The sequence below is a fragment of the Podarcis pityusensis genome, assembly GCF_964106645.2.
Source record: "Podarcis pityusensis genome assembly, chromosome: 3".
Taxonomy (NCBI): Eukaryota; Metazoa; Chordata; class Lepidosauria; order Squamata; family Lacertidae; genus Podarcis; species Podarcis pityusensis.
Window position 1 is genome coordinate 70,688,197 of NC_138026.1, and position 14,021 is coordinate 70,702,217.

At 39.2% G+C, this 14,021-nt stretch overlaps 1 protein-coding gene across 5 annotated transcripts in view; it reads right to left on the reverse strand.

Moving 5' to 3' along the window:
• Positions 1-14,021, reverse strand: part of PRKN (parkin RBR E3 ubiquitin protein ligase) — a 611,538-nt gene that overhangs the window by 391,879 nt on the left and 205,638 nt on the right. For all 5 annotated transcript variants that reach the window (XR_013984719.1, XM_081000694.1, XM_081000696.1 and 2 more), the window contains exon 4: positions 1,355-1,473. Coding sequence is in view for 4 of the 5 variants with exons in the window: in XM_081000694.1 (XP_080856820.1) it covers positions 1,355-1,473 (119 nt within the window). In the remaining variant the exon portion in view is untranslated. The remainder of the gene's footprint in view (positions 1-1,354; positions 1,474-14,021) is intronic.

Here is a 14,021-nt window from a genome sequence, read left to right on the forward strand (position 1 = left end):
CACTAACGTTTGCTTACAAAACTGCTGGCCTCCATCTCTGGTTGCAATGAACACGTACATAGTTTTCTCTTTTCTCCTCAAGCAGAAATAAGTCTTTAAAAAATCCAAATAGCTGGTCTGGCTGAAGAGAAGCATTGTTCTTGATTTCTGCTTAAGAATGGGTATGGTTTTTTTCACTGGTGATCTTCACCTGTGTGCCATAAATCAGGCTGAGCCCTATTAAAATGCCTTAAATAAATTTTTGATGTTTATTGTTTCTGAAAACACTGTGGTGCTTAATTTTGAAAAATGATGCCAAGGCTTGAGCCTACTAACTCCCCTGCTTCCCAAACCCAGTTCTGCAGGGGAAAGTTGTAAAATTTAGAGTTGATTTAATGGTGATGGAAATACACTCTGTGCACATACTCAGAGGATCTATTTCTTCATTATTGTGACACATATTCCATTGTAGTGAGATTTATTTTTGGAATAGGTGTGGAAGGGAAGAACTTTTATCATTTAAACATCTAATTAAAATTACTGGTTTGTAACTTATGTACAACCAACCCTCAAACTTTAATTGTTTTCCAGGATTCTGTGGCATATTGCATGATCACAAATTTCTTTGTGTTTTCATGGAAGAACAACCCACCGAGGTGTCCTTATTAAAATATTTATAGCCCCCTTCCCCCTTGCCTGCCCAGATGCTATTGTATACTATATGATCACAAATCCCTTTATATTTTCTTGGAAGCACCACCTCCACAAGAGCTGTTGTCATTAAAATATTGTTTTATACCCCCTACCAAGAAATGGTTAGAATAGCTTACAATAAAACAACAACAGTCCAAATCACAACGTAGAAGCAATAAAAGAAAATAAAACTCATCACAAAGACTGGAAACAAAATATGAGAAACTGAACAATCATCAACCAGAGCCGAACAAGCTAACTGAATCGGACAAGAGCACAAGAAAGAGTTTAGAAAGAGTTTTGCTCACTACTGAACACTAAAAACAAAGGCACCAGGAGGAGCTCCCTAGGAAGGGTGTTGTTGTTGTTGTTTAGTCGTTTAGTCGTGTCCGACTCTTCGTGACCCCATGGACCAGAGCACGCCAGGCACTCCTGTCTTCCACTGCCTCCCGCAGTTTGGTCAGACTCATATTTGTAGCTTCAAGAACACTGTCCAACCATCTCATCCTCTGTCGTCCCCTTCTCCTTGCGCCCTCCATCTTTCCCAACATGGTGTTATAAATAGACAAATGATAGACAAAACATTATATGCACCAAATTCAGAGTTTCTTCACAATATTTACTAGCCAATCACTTCAAAGTTCTCAATATGCTTTTGAAAAATATAAAAATGCTTGCCTACCCTTGCCAGAGTCAGTGTCCCTTGCTTGCAAGTTTTGCAGCGGACCCGAAGCTTTCCAGGTTTCACAGCTTGGCAGAAACTTTTGCAGAAAACATAAAACCTGTTGTAGTTAGCAGCACCTGTTTGTAAGAAAGAAAAGCCAAAGTCTTAATTTGTGGTAATATCAAGACAGAGAGAATTATAGTGCCCCAAATTTACTGGAATTAAAGTAGACAACTATTTAAGAAACTTATAAAACAGAATAATGAAATACATTATTGTTCTGTATACCTGTCAGCTGTTGTTGTTTATTAAATTTCTATACTGCCCTTCATCCAAAGATCACAGAGTGGTTTACAACATAAAAAAATGCACAAAAAGATCTAGCATAATAACAAACAATAAAAATACACCCTTCCACACACCGTTTAAAAGGCCAACCTGATTGCCACAACAACCCGATCGTCGCATTCCGCAGCCCCAGGCGCCATGCCGCCCACTGGCACACAGCCCCAAACTAAAGAGCTGCAGGAAAGCACCAAAGAGGTGGAGAACTCAGTTTCAGTGAATTCTGGCTGAAAAAAGCCACCCACACTGCCAGGCCTTGCTACCAATCTGAAAGCAACATTTTGGGCCAACTGAGGTTTCTGGATGGTCTTTAAGAGTAGCCCTACATAGACTTCCGGGGAGGCGCCTCCGGTAATGGCGGAATTCCTCTGAGCGGGAGGAATCCGCACCGTGGGAATCTGGGTCTGGCCGCCATGGCGGAGGCAGAGACCCGTTAAAATCACAGGCGGGAGAAGCCTGTGAACGTGGGATTTGGCGGGCACCTTTTGTACCTCCCCCACTCGCGGGGAACCCCGGAGCGACGTGGGGTGAGCGGCGCGGTGCATTGAATCATCTGCTTCTTCCACGGAGCGAAGCCGCATAGCTGTTGCCGGAGAGCGCTGACCTTTTCCTGTGGACAATTTGACTTTAAAGTAATTACCCGTGAGTAGAGCAGAAGAATTGGATTTCTAAATGTTTAATTTGGTACCGTAACGGGGAGGTTCAAAACAGGAAGTCCGCCTCCCCCTTTTGTAAATAGACTGAGGCAATGAAGTTGTAAGCTGGAGTCCCGGAAGGTCTTTTGTAAAAGATCAAAGTTCCAACGGTAAAGAACATTAAACCCCCTCTTGGAGGCAGGAGAAGAGAGGGGGAAGTTGCGGATTGAGTATGCCTGCGGGAGAGAGCGAAGAGACTTAAAACACCGCCGCTCTGACCCTGGAAACGGGCTGCTAGTAGGACTGACGTCTTTTGGAATGTTCATTGACAGCGCTCAGAACGTTCATTGACAGCTAGTTAAATAAGAGAAATACATTGTTTCTACTGTCTCCGGCTGCTTTAAAAAGGAGTAAAAGTAACTGAAAATTGAAACTAATTTGAAACTAATTTTGGATTGTTTAAAAGAGGATACTATTGACTATTACAAATAGAAACTGTTTCCCCCTAGTGGAAGCCTTTGAAACCGGTTGCTTTACAAGAGTTGGACTAGGGGAATTTCCAGCTGCAAGTTAAAAACCGTGAGACTCAGGGACTGACCTTGAATCTTTTAAATGTTATGGTAAATGGAAGAGGAAAAACAGACCAGTCAACTGCTGACAAAACATTAAGGTCTGGGAGGACTTGGTAACAATCCAGGAGAGGTCTATCATTAGGCCCTCCTGTTCTTTCTGTTGCTGTCTTTGTGCTAGTATATTTAAAACTATAGTGGCTGCACTATATAAGATAAATGACTCATATTTAAAACTTTAGTGGCTGCACTATATAAGATAAATGACTCATTGGATCAGCTTCACAGGAAAATGGACACGATAAATGCGAAAGTGGATGTTTCAATTACTAAAATTAACTTAAATACAGAAAGTATAAACAATACCAATACAGAAACCACCCAGAAATCGATACAGGAACCTACTTTGATACGGCAAACTGCGGAGGAAGCCAGGGAAAAAGCCGTTGTTGCTGAATGTGGAGTAACACAACTGGAGAGAAAGAGATAGAGAGCCCCAGCCCTACAGAGGCAATTTGAGGAACATAAGTTGACGCTCGCTATGACTGAACTTAAAGAAAAACAGACGAATTTGAGGATTAGAGTTCACCTTTGGTGGACATGCCCAAGGATTAAGACACTCTGGGAGATGTTTCATAATGAAATGAAAAAGGTATTTAAATATATCCTGTTGAAGAAACCAGAGGCCTTTCTCCTGGGCATGGTCAGCCAACTGGTGTTAAAGAAGGATAGAATTTGTTTCATGTATGCAACAACAGCAGCAAGAATACTCATTGTGAAGTACTGGAAGACACAAGATTTATCCATTCGGGAAGAATGGCAGATGAAGTTGATGGACTATATGGAATTGGCGGAAACGACTGGCAGAAATCCGAGACCAGGGAGAAGAGCTGGTGGAAGAAGACTGGAAAATGTTTAAGACTATTTATAGAAATATCGTAAAAATGAATGTTAGAAAAATGTTGGAATGAAGTTATATGGCTTTAGTAGAAATGCTATAAGGAATCAAGTATAAATAGATTAATAGTGTATTAAAGGGAAAATAAGGTTAGAATATGTTAAGATAATTATAGGATAGAAAACAGAGGAAGATGGAAAGGAATTGCTGAAATAATTAATAGAAGTGGAAAACAAAAAGGGAGGTGTGAGGAGGTCGTGGAAATAAGGGAATGAAAGATAAGACATTGAAATTGTTCTGTGTTTGAAATGGTTTGTGTCTTGCTTTGTTAGTTTCATGTTTTTATTTTTTATTTTTTTATTTGTTTTTTTGTCTTTCTGTTTTGTTGTGTTTAAATGGTTGAAAATTAATAAATATTATTTTTTTAAAAAAAAGAGTAGCCCTACATAGTAGTCCAACCTGGAGGTAAAGAGGACATGAATGACAGTGGCCAGTTCCATCTTCCTTTTGGATGGACACAGTGGTGAACTAGCTTATAGAATTACCCTCTATGTTGTTTTTGGTAGTGCATGGATTGTTGGCTGAGATTCAAAGTGGCCCAGTGGGGATGCCCAAAGGAGCTGGACAAAGCCATACAAGGTTCTGCCCCTGGGCAGTACTATAATGGACACTGGTGAAGCTGGCTGCTTATTACACCATGGTAAGAATTTGAAGGTGAATTTTTAAAAATTAAAATCAATAATTTTGCACGAAGCTAAGTTTGATTTCACAAGTCATGTTGGCGGGGGGGGGGGCAACGGCACTATCTTAGTCTGCATGCCCCACTGGCTTAGCCTTTTGCTGATTAAGATTGTATTCTTGCCTGATGGACAACCAAAATCCTGAGGCAGGCCCTGTTAATTCAGCACACCAAAATATGCTAGAATCACATTTGTGTGCGCTGAAAGCTGTCAGGCTATCAAATGTTAATTTACTGCTTCCTTAATGAAAAGGCAATCTTTCAACATTAGACACAGAATGAAACAGGAAAGTTGACAAGTTACAGGTTTTTCAATTTATTGGACTAATTTAAAACGTGATAGCATTAAATATATGACTGGTAAGCTCTTGTTGTGAGCCGGCTCAGAGTTACTGTAATTAATTTACCTGTAGCTTAGGGTGTAAACTACATTTACTGGTGCCATTAAGTTGAGCGAACAGTGGAATAAAAAGAGGGCATGAGGAGAGGCAACTGTGTTCATTTTATTTGGGAACCACAATTTTTTAAAAAACAAACAAAAACTATTAATTGCAGTCTTTTAGAATTAAAAAAGTATTTGTCATACAATAAGGGTAGTATTATTGATGTTCACGACATCCTTGCATGCAAAATACTCTCCATTTTTGTTCCCTCAAGTTAGGCTGCAATCCTAAACAAATTTACTAGGAACACAGCAGGACTTACTTCTGAGTAAACAATAGGATTGCATCATGAATTTGTTAAGTCAATAGTGTACATATTACATCTACGCTCTTATTTCTTTTTTCTGAGTAGTTTCTATCCCATCAGAACACCACTGTTTTATTGACACTGTCAATAAGCTGCAGAATTCTGACAAAAAAATAATGTGCAAGATAAGAGTGGTGTATATGTGAATTATGGCATATTTCCAATTTACTGTATGTCGTAAAATCCTACACAAAAACACTGGGCTACCACTGGGCTAAGCTCAAGCCCCAGCGCCATCAGTCTCTTTCATGAATACTATTAAAAAGAAATCACAAGCATTAAACTTAACACAGCAGAAATATGTCTGAAATAGAGGTAGATGAAGCCTGCAAACAAGCAGGACCTGTGCAGAGATCTGGAATAACGTGTCAATTGTCTTTCTCACAGCATAGCTGCTAGATGGTGAGAGCACTACAGGAGGCACACTCAGGTCTTTGAGAAGGGAGTAAATGGACATTTCCAGCGACCCATCTGCTGCTTTATGCAGATGGACTGGTAGCAATCTCACACTTCTGTAGCCACGTTATTGGGCTTCTGTAGAGAGCAATATTTCCAGCAATGAGTACAAGAGCAATCAGAATAAATTAAAATAACATGAATGTACTATGCCGTGGAAGCTGCACAAATCCTAATCTAACATTAGCAGCCCCTGTTCCCTGAGAATCGTTAGGACTAATTTTTCACAAACAGCCTTGATTGAGATTATCTCTCTTTGTTTTCAGGGGCAAAAGGAGGTGAAAATAAATCTGCCTCAAACACAACACCAACTCTGAAGTGGTATTAATGCAGAAAATTGCAATTATGGCATAGCACCAGCAATCACTAGAACTGCTGCAGTATCAACCTTACAACCTTGTCTTTCCTCATTCAATCAGGCACTATAGGATTTTCATGGAGTTTTCCATTAATATTTTATAGTACTGGCACTCTGCTAAAATGTGCAAATACAGCAATGGCCAATTAAAAACTAAAAATCTTATTTTTACATGCAAACTCTGGTGCTAAATGTGTGTGCATGCACAGACACGTGCTATACACAAGGTAGTGTTTCATTTCACATGAGGGAGAGAGGGAGTCTGTGTTTTATGGGAAAACAATAAATTGTTGCTGTATCATTGATCATCCTCTCAGAGTGAAGACTGTGACACTGAACTCTGTGTGTCTGGTATATAATCATATATAAGACTGGCGTTAAAGAACCACTGTGTTTGTTACTAAACACACCAGATTCATTTTAACCCAAAGCACACAGCCATTCCATTTGACAGATTTTTTTTATAACTCAATGCCTTATAGTACATATAAAAGACAATCACCCATCCTGGTCACTAGACACTAAAAACCAATAGCACAAGTATAGAAAAAATATTCATAGTGGACAGATGTAAAGGAGTGACAGTTCTAGACATAGGGATACTGGAGTACAATGGAAGCTCCTAAAGCCTTTTGTGGCTAAAGGAATATCTGACAAAAGAGGGCAATCTCCATCACCAGACAATTCTATTACAAGAACCCTTATGGAACTCCATGCCTGCTGTGCATTTCTACCCAAAAAGTATTTAGAACAACTCTGGTTTACATGCAACAGTAATATTCATTTTTGTCTGAAATTTCATTCCTCTTTTGCAGCACTCCATACTTACAGCTTTCCTGGTTTTGTGCAGGAATTATCCCCCCAATTATCTGCTCAGAGCAGACCGGGAAGCCCTACCCTGACATGGGAAAATGCAATAAACATTCACACTGTCTGGTGAGGCTCTGGCCACTCTCTGGGACAAATTACAGGTGATACTGCAGCTCCACATTTTAAAGCTTAGACTGCCCCTTCTCAGTTGGATGGCATCAATGAGAGTGAGTGTTTTAAACAAAAGGAGCAGAGAAGGAGGTGCTTAACCCTTCACCTACCAGCCCATTTCCCCCTGAAACTTCTGCCCACCCACAATTGATTACCAATGATCTATTCTAGACCCAAGTTTACTTCTCAAATGTATGTCCAGAGCTCATGTAAAAACAATGCTTCCCATGGACACTTCGTAAAGAAAGGAGAATATGCTACCAGACCATTCTCATACTTTCTACAGTGTAACATTCAGTTTGTCCCTCAGTGCATTACAGTGGTGCCTTGGGTTACAGACGCTTCAGGTTACAGATGCTTCAGGTTACAGACTCTGCTAACCCAGAAATAGTACCTCAGGTTAAGAACTTTGCTTCAGGATGAGAACAGAAATTGTGTGGTGGTGGCGCAGCGGCTGCGGGAGGCCCCATTAGCTAAAGTGGTACCTCAGGTTAAGAACAGTTTCAGGTTAAGAACGGACCTCCAGAACAAATTAAGTTCTTAACCCGAGGTACCACTGTATTTATCAGTACCTCATGATGATTAAAACAATTATTTATTAGGAAAAGCCCTTAATAAATTGCAAGTTTTCACTAACTTTCAAATGAGCTCTAGTTTGAACTAGATTATATATTATTCTATGTAATAGGGATGTTATTTCCAAGCTGTCAAACTTTGGGAGTGGAGGATTTGATTTAAAAATGAGTATTAAAATGGCAATGGAAACTAATTTGATTCAATTGTTTAAACTAAAGAGTTCAAAACCAATCCTCCCTGAGGCCAGTAATTTAATTTGATACATTAACATCCCTAGGTAAATCAGCCTGTCCATAGCAGATGATGGGTGAAAACATCATTATATTAACAAACTTAACTTTTCATTGACTGGATTAATTAAATACAATGTACTGAAATGGAAGTAAAGTCTTTTCTACGTGTTTAAATAAAGAAGAAATTATTTGCCTTTAGAGCCAGAAGCAGCACTTTTTTGTTTCATACGATGTCATATACTTGCAAAAGGAAAAGATAGATACTTGGGTTTTTTTATTGAAATGCAGAGTCCACCCTTCAATCCCTAGGGCAGTTTACAACACAAAATAAAACACATGCAATAAAAAGCATTTCAAAACATAAAAGCAGCAGGAGCCACAATCTAAGAAGAACAGCATAAGAACTTCTCGGAGATAAAAGGAGTCTGTATTAAAGAATTGGGGAACTAAAAAGGGCTGGACACGAAATGTCATCAGCATAGGCCAGAGTCAAGCCTCCCTAGAGAAAGCGTTCCACAGTCAATTGATAGCAAAGATTGATATCTGATTTGGATATACAAAGGAGTCAAATAATAGAACTGGATCAGAAGGAGATGAGGGCAAGACAGAAATCTCTTAACATATACAAAATCTGTGTATGTTGTAGATGCACCAGTATCACTGTGTTTTGTTGATAATGTGCAGCATGGAATGGTAGAGAATTCCAGCTTCTGTTCAACAAGACTATCTTGACACACAGGCAAATTTGTGAAAGATCACAGAACCAAAGATGACCTTGTGCAGGTAAGGTCTCCTGTTGAAGCATTTGGTTTACCTCTATGTATGTACCACCCTACACCCTATACCTCCGGGTATAGGGCGGTATATAAATTCAATAAATAATAAAAATATGTTCACACACTCATCTTTCCAGGATCATTTTGTGGTGAAGTGATCAAGCGTGTACACTCCTGCGAACTGCTGGGAATTAGCAAGCATGAAGAGGCATTTGGTCGGCCACTGTGAGAACAGGACATTGGACTAGATGGTCCTCTGGCCTGATCCAGCAGGGATTTTTTTACATTCTCCCCACCACATTATATAAGGCATTGTGATAACAGGGATTCCTGGGGATGCCCAATTTGCCCAATTCATCCAAATTAAATGGAGCAGGAGACTCCACAACTCAATGCTTTAAATGTGTGGCCAGAAGGAGCATAACGCCAACCCCATCCCTGTAGAAAAATTGTTGTCAACCCAGTGCAGACCTGGGTCTAATTTCAGCCCTTTCCAAGGGACAAAATGGTGAGTCTCTTGCATTGCATTCTTCCTTGCCTTCCTACCATCTTTCAGACTCCACATATTCTATGCAAATATATCTAATATAATCTGAATGCACAGATCTTGGCATCAGATTAGAATACTTTTCCTTTTCCTTTTTCTTTTTTCTGTTTAGCACCCACTGAGTCTGTTTTTGGTTTGGTTTGGGGGTTGTTGGTTTTTGCACCCACAGAGTCTCCATAGTTCTATTTTGTTTTTTAAATGTAACATTAAATATGTAAGAATGTATACTATTTTTGAATGGGTATATAATTAACTTAAGAAATTGTTGCAAACCATATGCTGAGACGGCTGTTAAATCAAAGTATCACATGATTCCAAGTTATTAACAGCACCATGACATTAAAATAATTCCAACATTCCTTTTGAAGTACAGTAATTAACAATATTCTATTAATGATCACTGTTAAAAGTGGGTATCCTTTAAACAATAAACAAGCCTCAGCCAGCTTTTATTTGGTTCAAATAGTCAAAGAACACATGAGAGCCATGAGAGAAAACACATCTCCAACTATTTAGTTTTTTAAACTTCTGAGAAAGATTTGTACAAATACCTCAGTTACTGGCTAGAAAATGTTGAATCTCTGTTTGGGGCTGTATTTATTCAGTCTGAAACTTAACAGCTGGTTTCTGATGCACATGGCTAATTTCATTTTTGAATCCAGATTGTTCATCCCATTTACTTCCAACTGCTGTTGGCTACCTCCCCCCACCCCCAGCCATCCCCCATCCTTCGGCTGACTAAATTTGAATTTTACAGAGTTGCATAAATGCAAATCATTTCCTTCACAGCAATCCCTTTGTACGTCTTTCAAAAACAGAAAGAAAATTCCTTATTTTGTAAATATAATGATTTAGGTTAGGGTAAACACTGTTCTGCTGAGTTGGCTTCATTATTTGTATTATTTACCTGTTTGATCAAAACTTAAACCCACAGACCACAGTCCAAAGAAGTAGGAGAAATGAATGTCAGGAAAGAGCTCACGTGACGAGGAGGAGAGGATGACACCATCTTTTACACATAACCTTGTCAGTTCTGAGTAAAAATCCACATTTGGATAAGTTGCTTAGTAGCATATATCCCAGTTGTAAATCTGTGGTCCCACTGTATGTAAGTGTGTGTGTGTGTGTGTGTGTTCTCTTCAGTCTCCCTCCCAATGTCTCTTTAGATCAGTAACAAAACTCATAGCCACAGAGGCTCATTACTGAACTTCCAGGACTCTGTTAGTTACAACAGTAAACAGAATAAAATGATTCCCCCCCCCAAATGGTTTTTTAAAAACACATTCATTTTCTTCATCACATTTATACCCAGTTTCTTCTTGAAGAAGCTGAGGTTGTCTGGGTGATCATGAGCTTGTCAGTGTCTCTCAGCCTAAATTACCTCACAGGTTCTTCTGAGGATAAAATAGGCAGGAATAGAACCATGTCTGTTGCCCTGAGCTAAAGACCAGCTCCAACTTTCAGAGGGCAGTCAGCAATGTGCTCGTTGGTAAGTTACTTTGTGATAGTAGAAGGCAGCTACAAGACGCCATTTTAAATTTCCCATAGTGACCCAGATGTAGCATCATTCACTACACAGCCTATATATCAGCACCAATGGGCTCCAATAAGGCGCTTGGCCTGTCTGTTTCTTGAGGATACCAGGTGCTGGTATCAGGCCTGCCTGAGCTCTTTGGTGGTGGAGCAGGATAAAAGTAACTAGATCAAATCAGAGATATGTGCATATGAAAGTGTTTCAATGTACACAGCTCACACAGATGTATTATTATTACTACTACTACTACTTATTACATACTACTGCTACTACTACTATTATTACTATTATTAACACACCCTTCACTCTAACGCCTCAGGACGAGTCACAACTAAATACCAAAAGTGATGTACTCTTCAACTTCCTGGTCAGTTTATTTCAGGTTCTGTTGCATTACTAAAATAAACTTTGAGCAGCTCAAACTTGTCAAATGCTACTTTGTTTAACTACTGCATCTCAGCATCACCAGGTCATGCTTTTATCTGTAAAAATCAACACAAGTGTGTGCATAAACAAAAGAAAGTGTACTTATGGTAAGAGTAAGGGCATACGATCTAGCGTGGAATAAACATAGCAGCACCAGAAAAGTATCTGCTGGTATCTTAGTTAATCATATTGCTTGCCTCATCCAGAAAGGACATGTTGACATGAAGCCAAAGTCATATATCTGTCTATATAACGCACCTAGCAGATGTCAGCATGTCAAATTCAGGCAGAAGAAAATGTTATTTCATTAATTTTAGCAATTTGCTTTGAGCATATTAGTGCACCTCTGGCATGAATATAGAACTATTTGCATTCATTCATCACACTTAGAATGTATTCACAGGCCAGCATACCACCTTCTGTCTTTTCAGATGTCTCCACAAAAAGCTTACCTTCTGGAATTAGGGTAATAAACTACCACCTATAAAATTCAAACATGATTCCTAGTTACTATTTATTTATTTATTTATTTTGGGGGTCTCACCAGCCAGAGGTTTCTTCCAATTAAGGAGGAAATCCGTGTATTTCAATTATATGCAATAGCTTTTTTTTTCTATTTTGACCTTATTCTTAGCAATTCCATACCCTTGGCCATACAGTATGATTTTTTTTTGACAGAAACTAGCTTTAATACCTAGGTCTATACAATTATGTGTAACAGCATAATTCACTTTGCTGCAAATAAACTTGATCCCAAGTATAATGGCATTCATTTATCACAAGATGAACAAATTCAAGGTACTGAGTTCATTGATCTCAAAATATCAGCAGGTGCACCAAATGATGCACAAGATATTTTGGCTGAGCTGGCAGCATATCGTGCTAAGGAAGATTTTTTTTAGCAAGTCATATGTATTGAAGTCGGTTGAAAAAGTGGATGCAGTGGTTTGGTGGAAGGCAACATACTTTGGTTCAAAGCTTAGCAAAGTGGCTGTGGACATTTTAAATATGCCACCAACAACAGCTGTAACAGAACGTAGCTTCAGTACTTATGGAGTTATTCATTCAGCAAAAAGGAATAGGCTTACTGTAGACAGAGCAGGAAAGCTTACATAAGTAGCTCACAACTCCTAGAAGAGAAGAAAACACAGCTTCTATCAAGCTCATTGAATTTTACACAACCATCAACTTCGTTCTATGATCTCCCAGATGATCAGTGTGGAACTGAAAACTCTGTTACCAGTGGAGACGAAGCTGGTGACTTATCCTCTTAAGATGTTTGAGGAGTCAATATAAATTTATAATTTTGAGACTTGTTACTTAAAGCCTATTTTTTTAATAAATTCTTTCTTGTGACAATTTATCAGTTATAATTTAAATGTGTGTTGCCTTACTTGTCTAAGCAGACAGTAATTTGCATTTCTGATGTTATGTAACTTGTCATTACAGATTATTTGTGTTTTATTTTCTGGAAATAATAGCATTCATTTTAAACTTTATATTGATTATATTGATTATATTAGTGCTGCACTGAAAATACTGTACCATGTAAAAGTAAAGGTAAAGGGACCCCTGACCATTAGGTCCAGTCGTGACTGACTCTGGGGTTGCGCGCTCATCTCGCTCTATAGGCCGAGGGAGCCGGCGTACAGCTTCCGGGTCATGTGGCCAGCATGACTAAGCTGCTTCTGGCGAACCAGAGCAGTGCACAGAAACGCCGTTTACCTTCCTGCCAGAGCAGTACCTATCTATCTACTTGCACTTTGACATGCTTTCGAACTGCTAGGTTAGCAGGAGCAGGGACCGAGCAACGGGAGCTCACCCCGTGCGGGGATTCGAACCACCGACCTTCTGATTGGCAAGTCCTAGACTCTGTGGTTTAACCCACAGCGCCACCCGCGTCCCTACTGTACCATGTAGATATGCTTATTAAAGAACGTACTCATGTAGTGGACCTGAGGTTTTTTTTATATTCCTTTTACTTTAAAAGCTACATTTCATACATACACAACATAATTAGAATTCAAAATTGATGGTAAATATACGGTTACTGGCAGGCTTAGTGATTAATGTGAGTCATTCACACTGAATTTTCAATTTCAAGTTAGGTACAAAAAATTCACTGCATTGCCCCATTGAATAAAAGTATCTGTACAGTTTTTGGTTGCCATATGAACAAGTTTAAAGGTAAAGGTAAAGGTAAAGGGGCCCCTGACTATTAGGTCCAGTCGTGACCATTAAAATTATATCATTTTCAATGAATTAAAATATTCTCCTATTTTAATTGAAAATTCTCTAATATTCCCATTAATCGAGAATATTCTCCAAAAGATTATTCTCAAGAATTTAACATTACTGCCCATGATATTCTTGCAAGGAAGCTGGTAAAATGTGGGTTGAACGAGGTAACTGTTAGGTGGATTTGTAGCTGGTTGACTGACCAAACTCAAAGAGTACTCATTAATGTTTCCTTGTCATCCTGGAAAAATGTGACAAGTGGGGTGCCGCAGGGTTCTGTCCAGGGTCCGTTGTTGTTCAACATCTTTATAAATGACTGGGATGGAGGAGTTGAGGGGATGCTCATCAAATTTGCAAATGACACCAAACTGAGAGGGGTAGCTAGTGCCACAGAAGACAGAATCAGAATTCAAAACGACCTTAACAGATTGGAGAACTGGGCACAAGCTAACAAAATGAATTTCAATAGGAACAAATGTAAGGTTCTGCACTTAGGCAGGAAGAACCAGATGCACATATATAGGATGGTGGACATCTGGCTTATTAGCACTACTTGTGAAAAGGAAAGGATCTAGGGGTCATGGTGGACCACAAACTTAACATGAGTGAACAGTGTGATGCAGC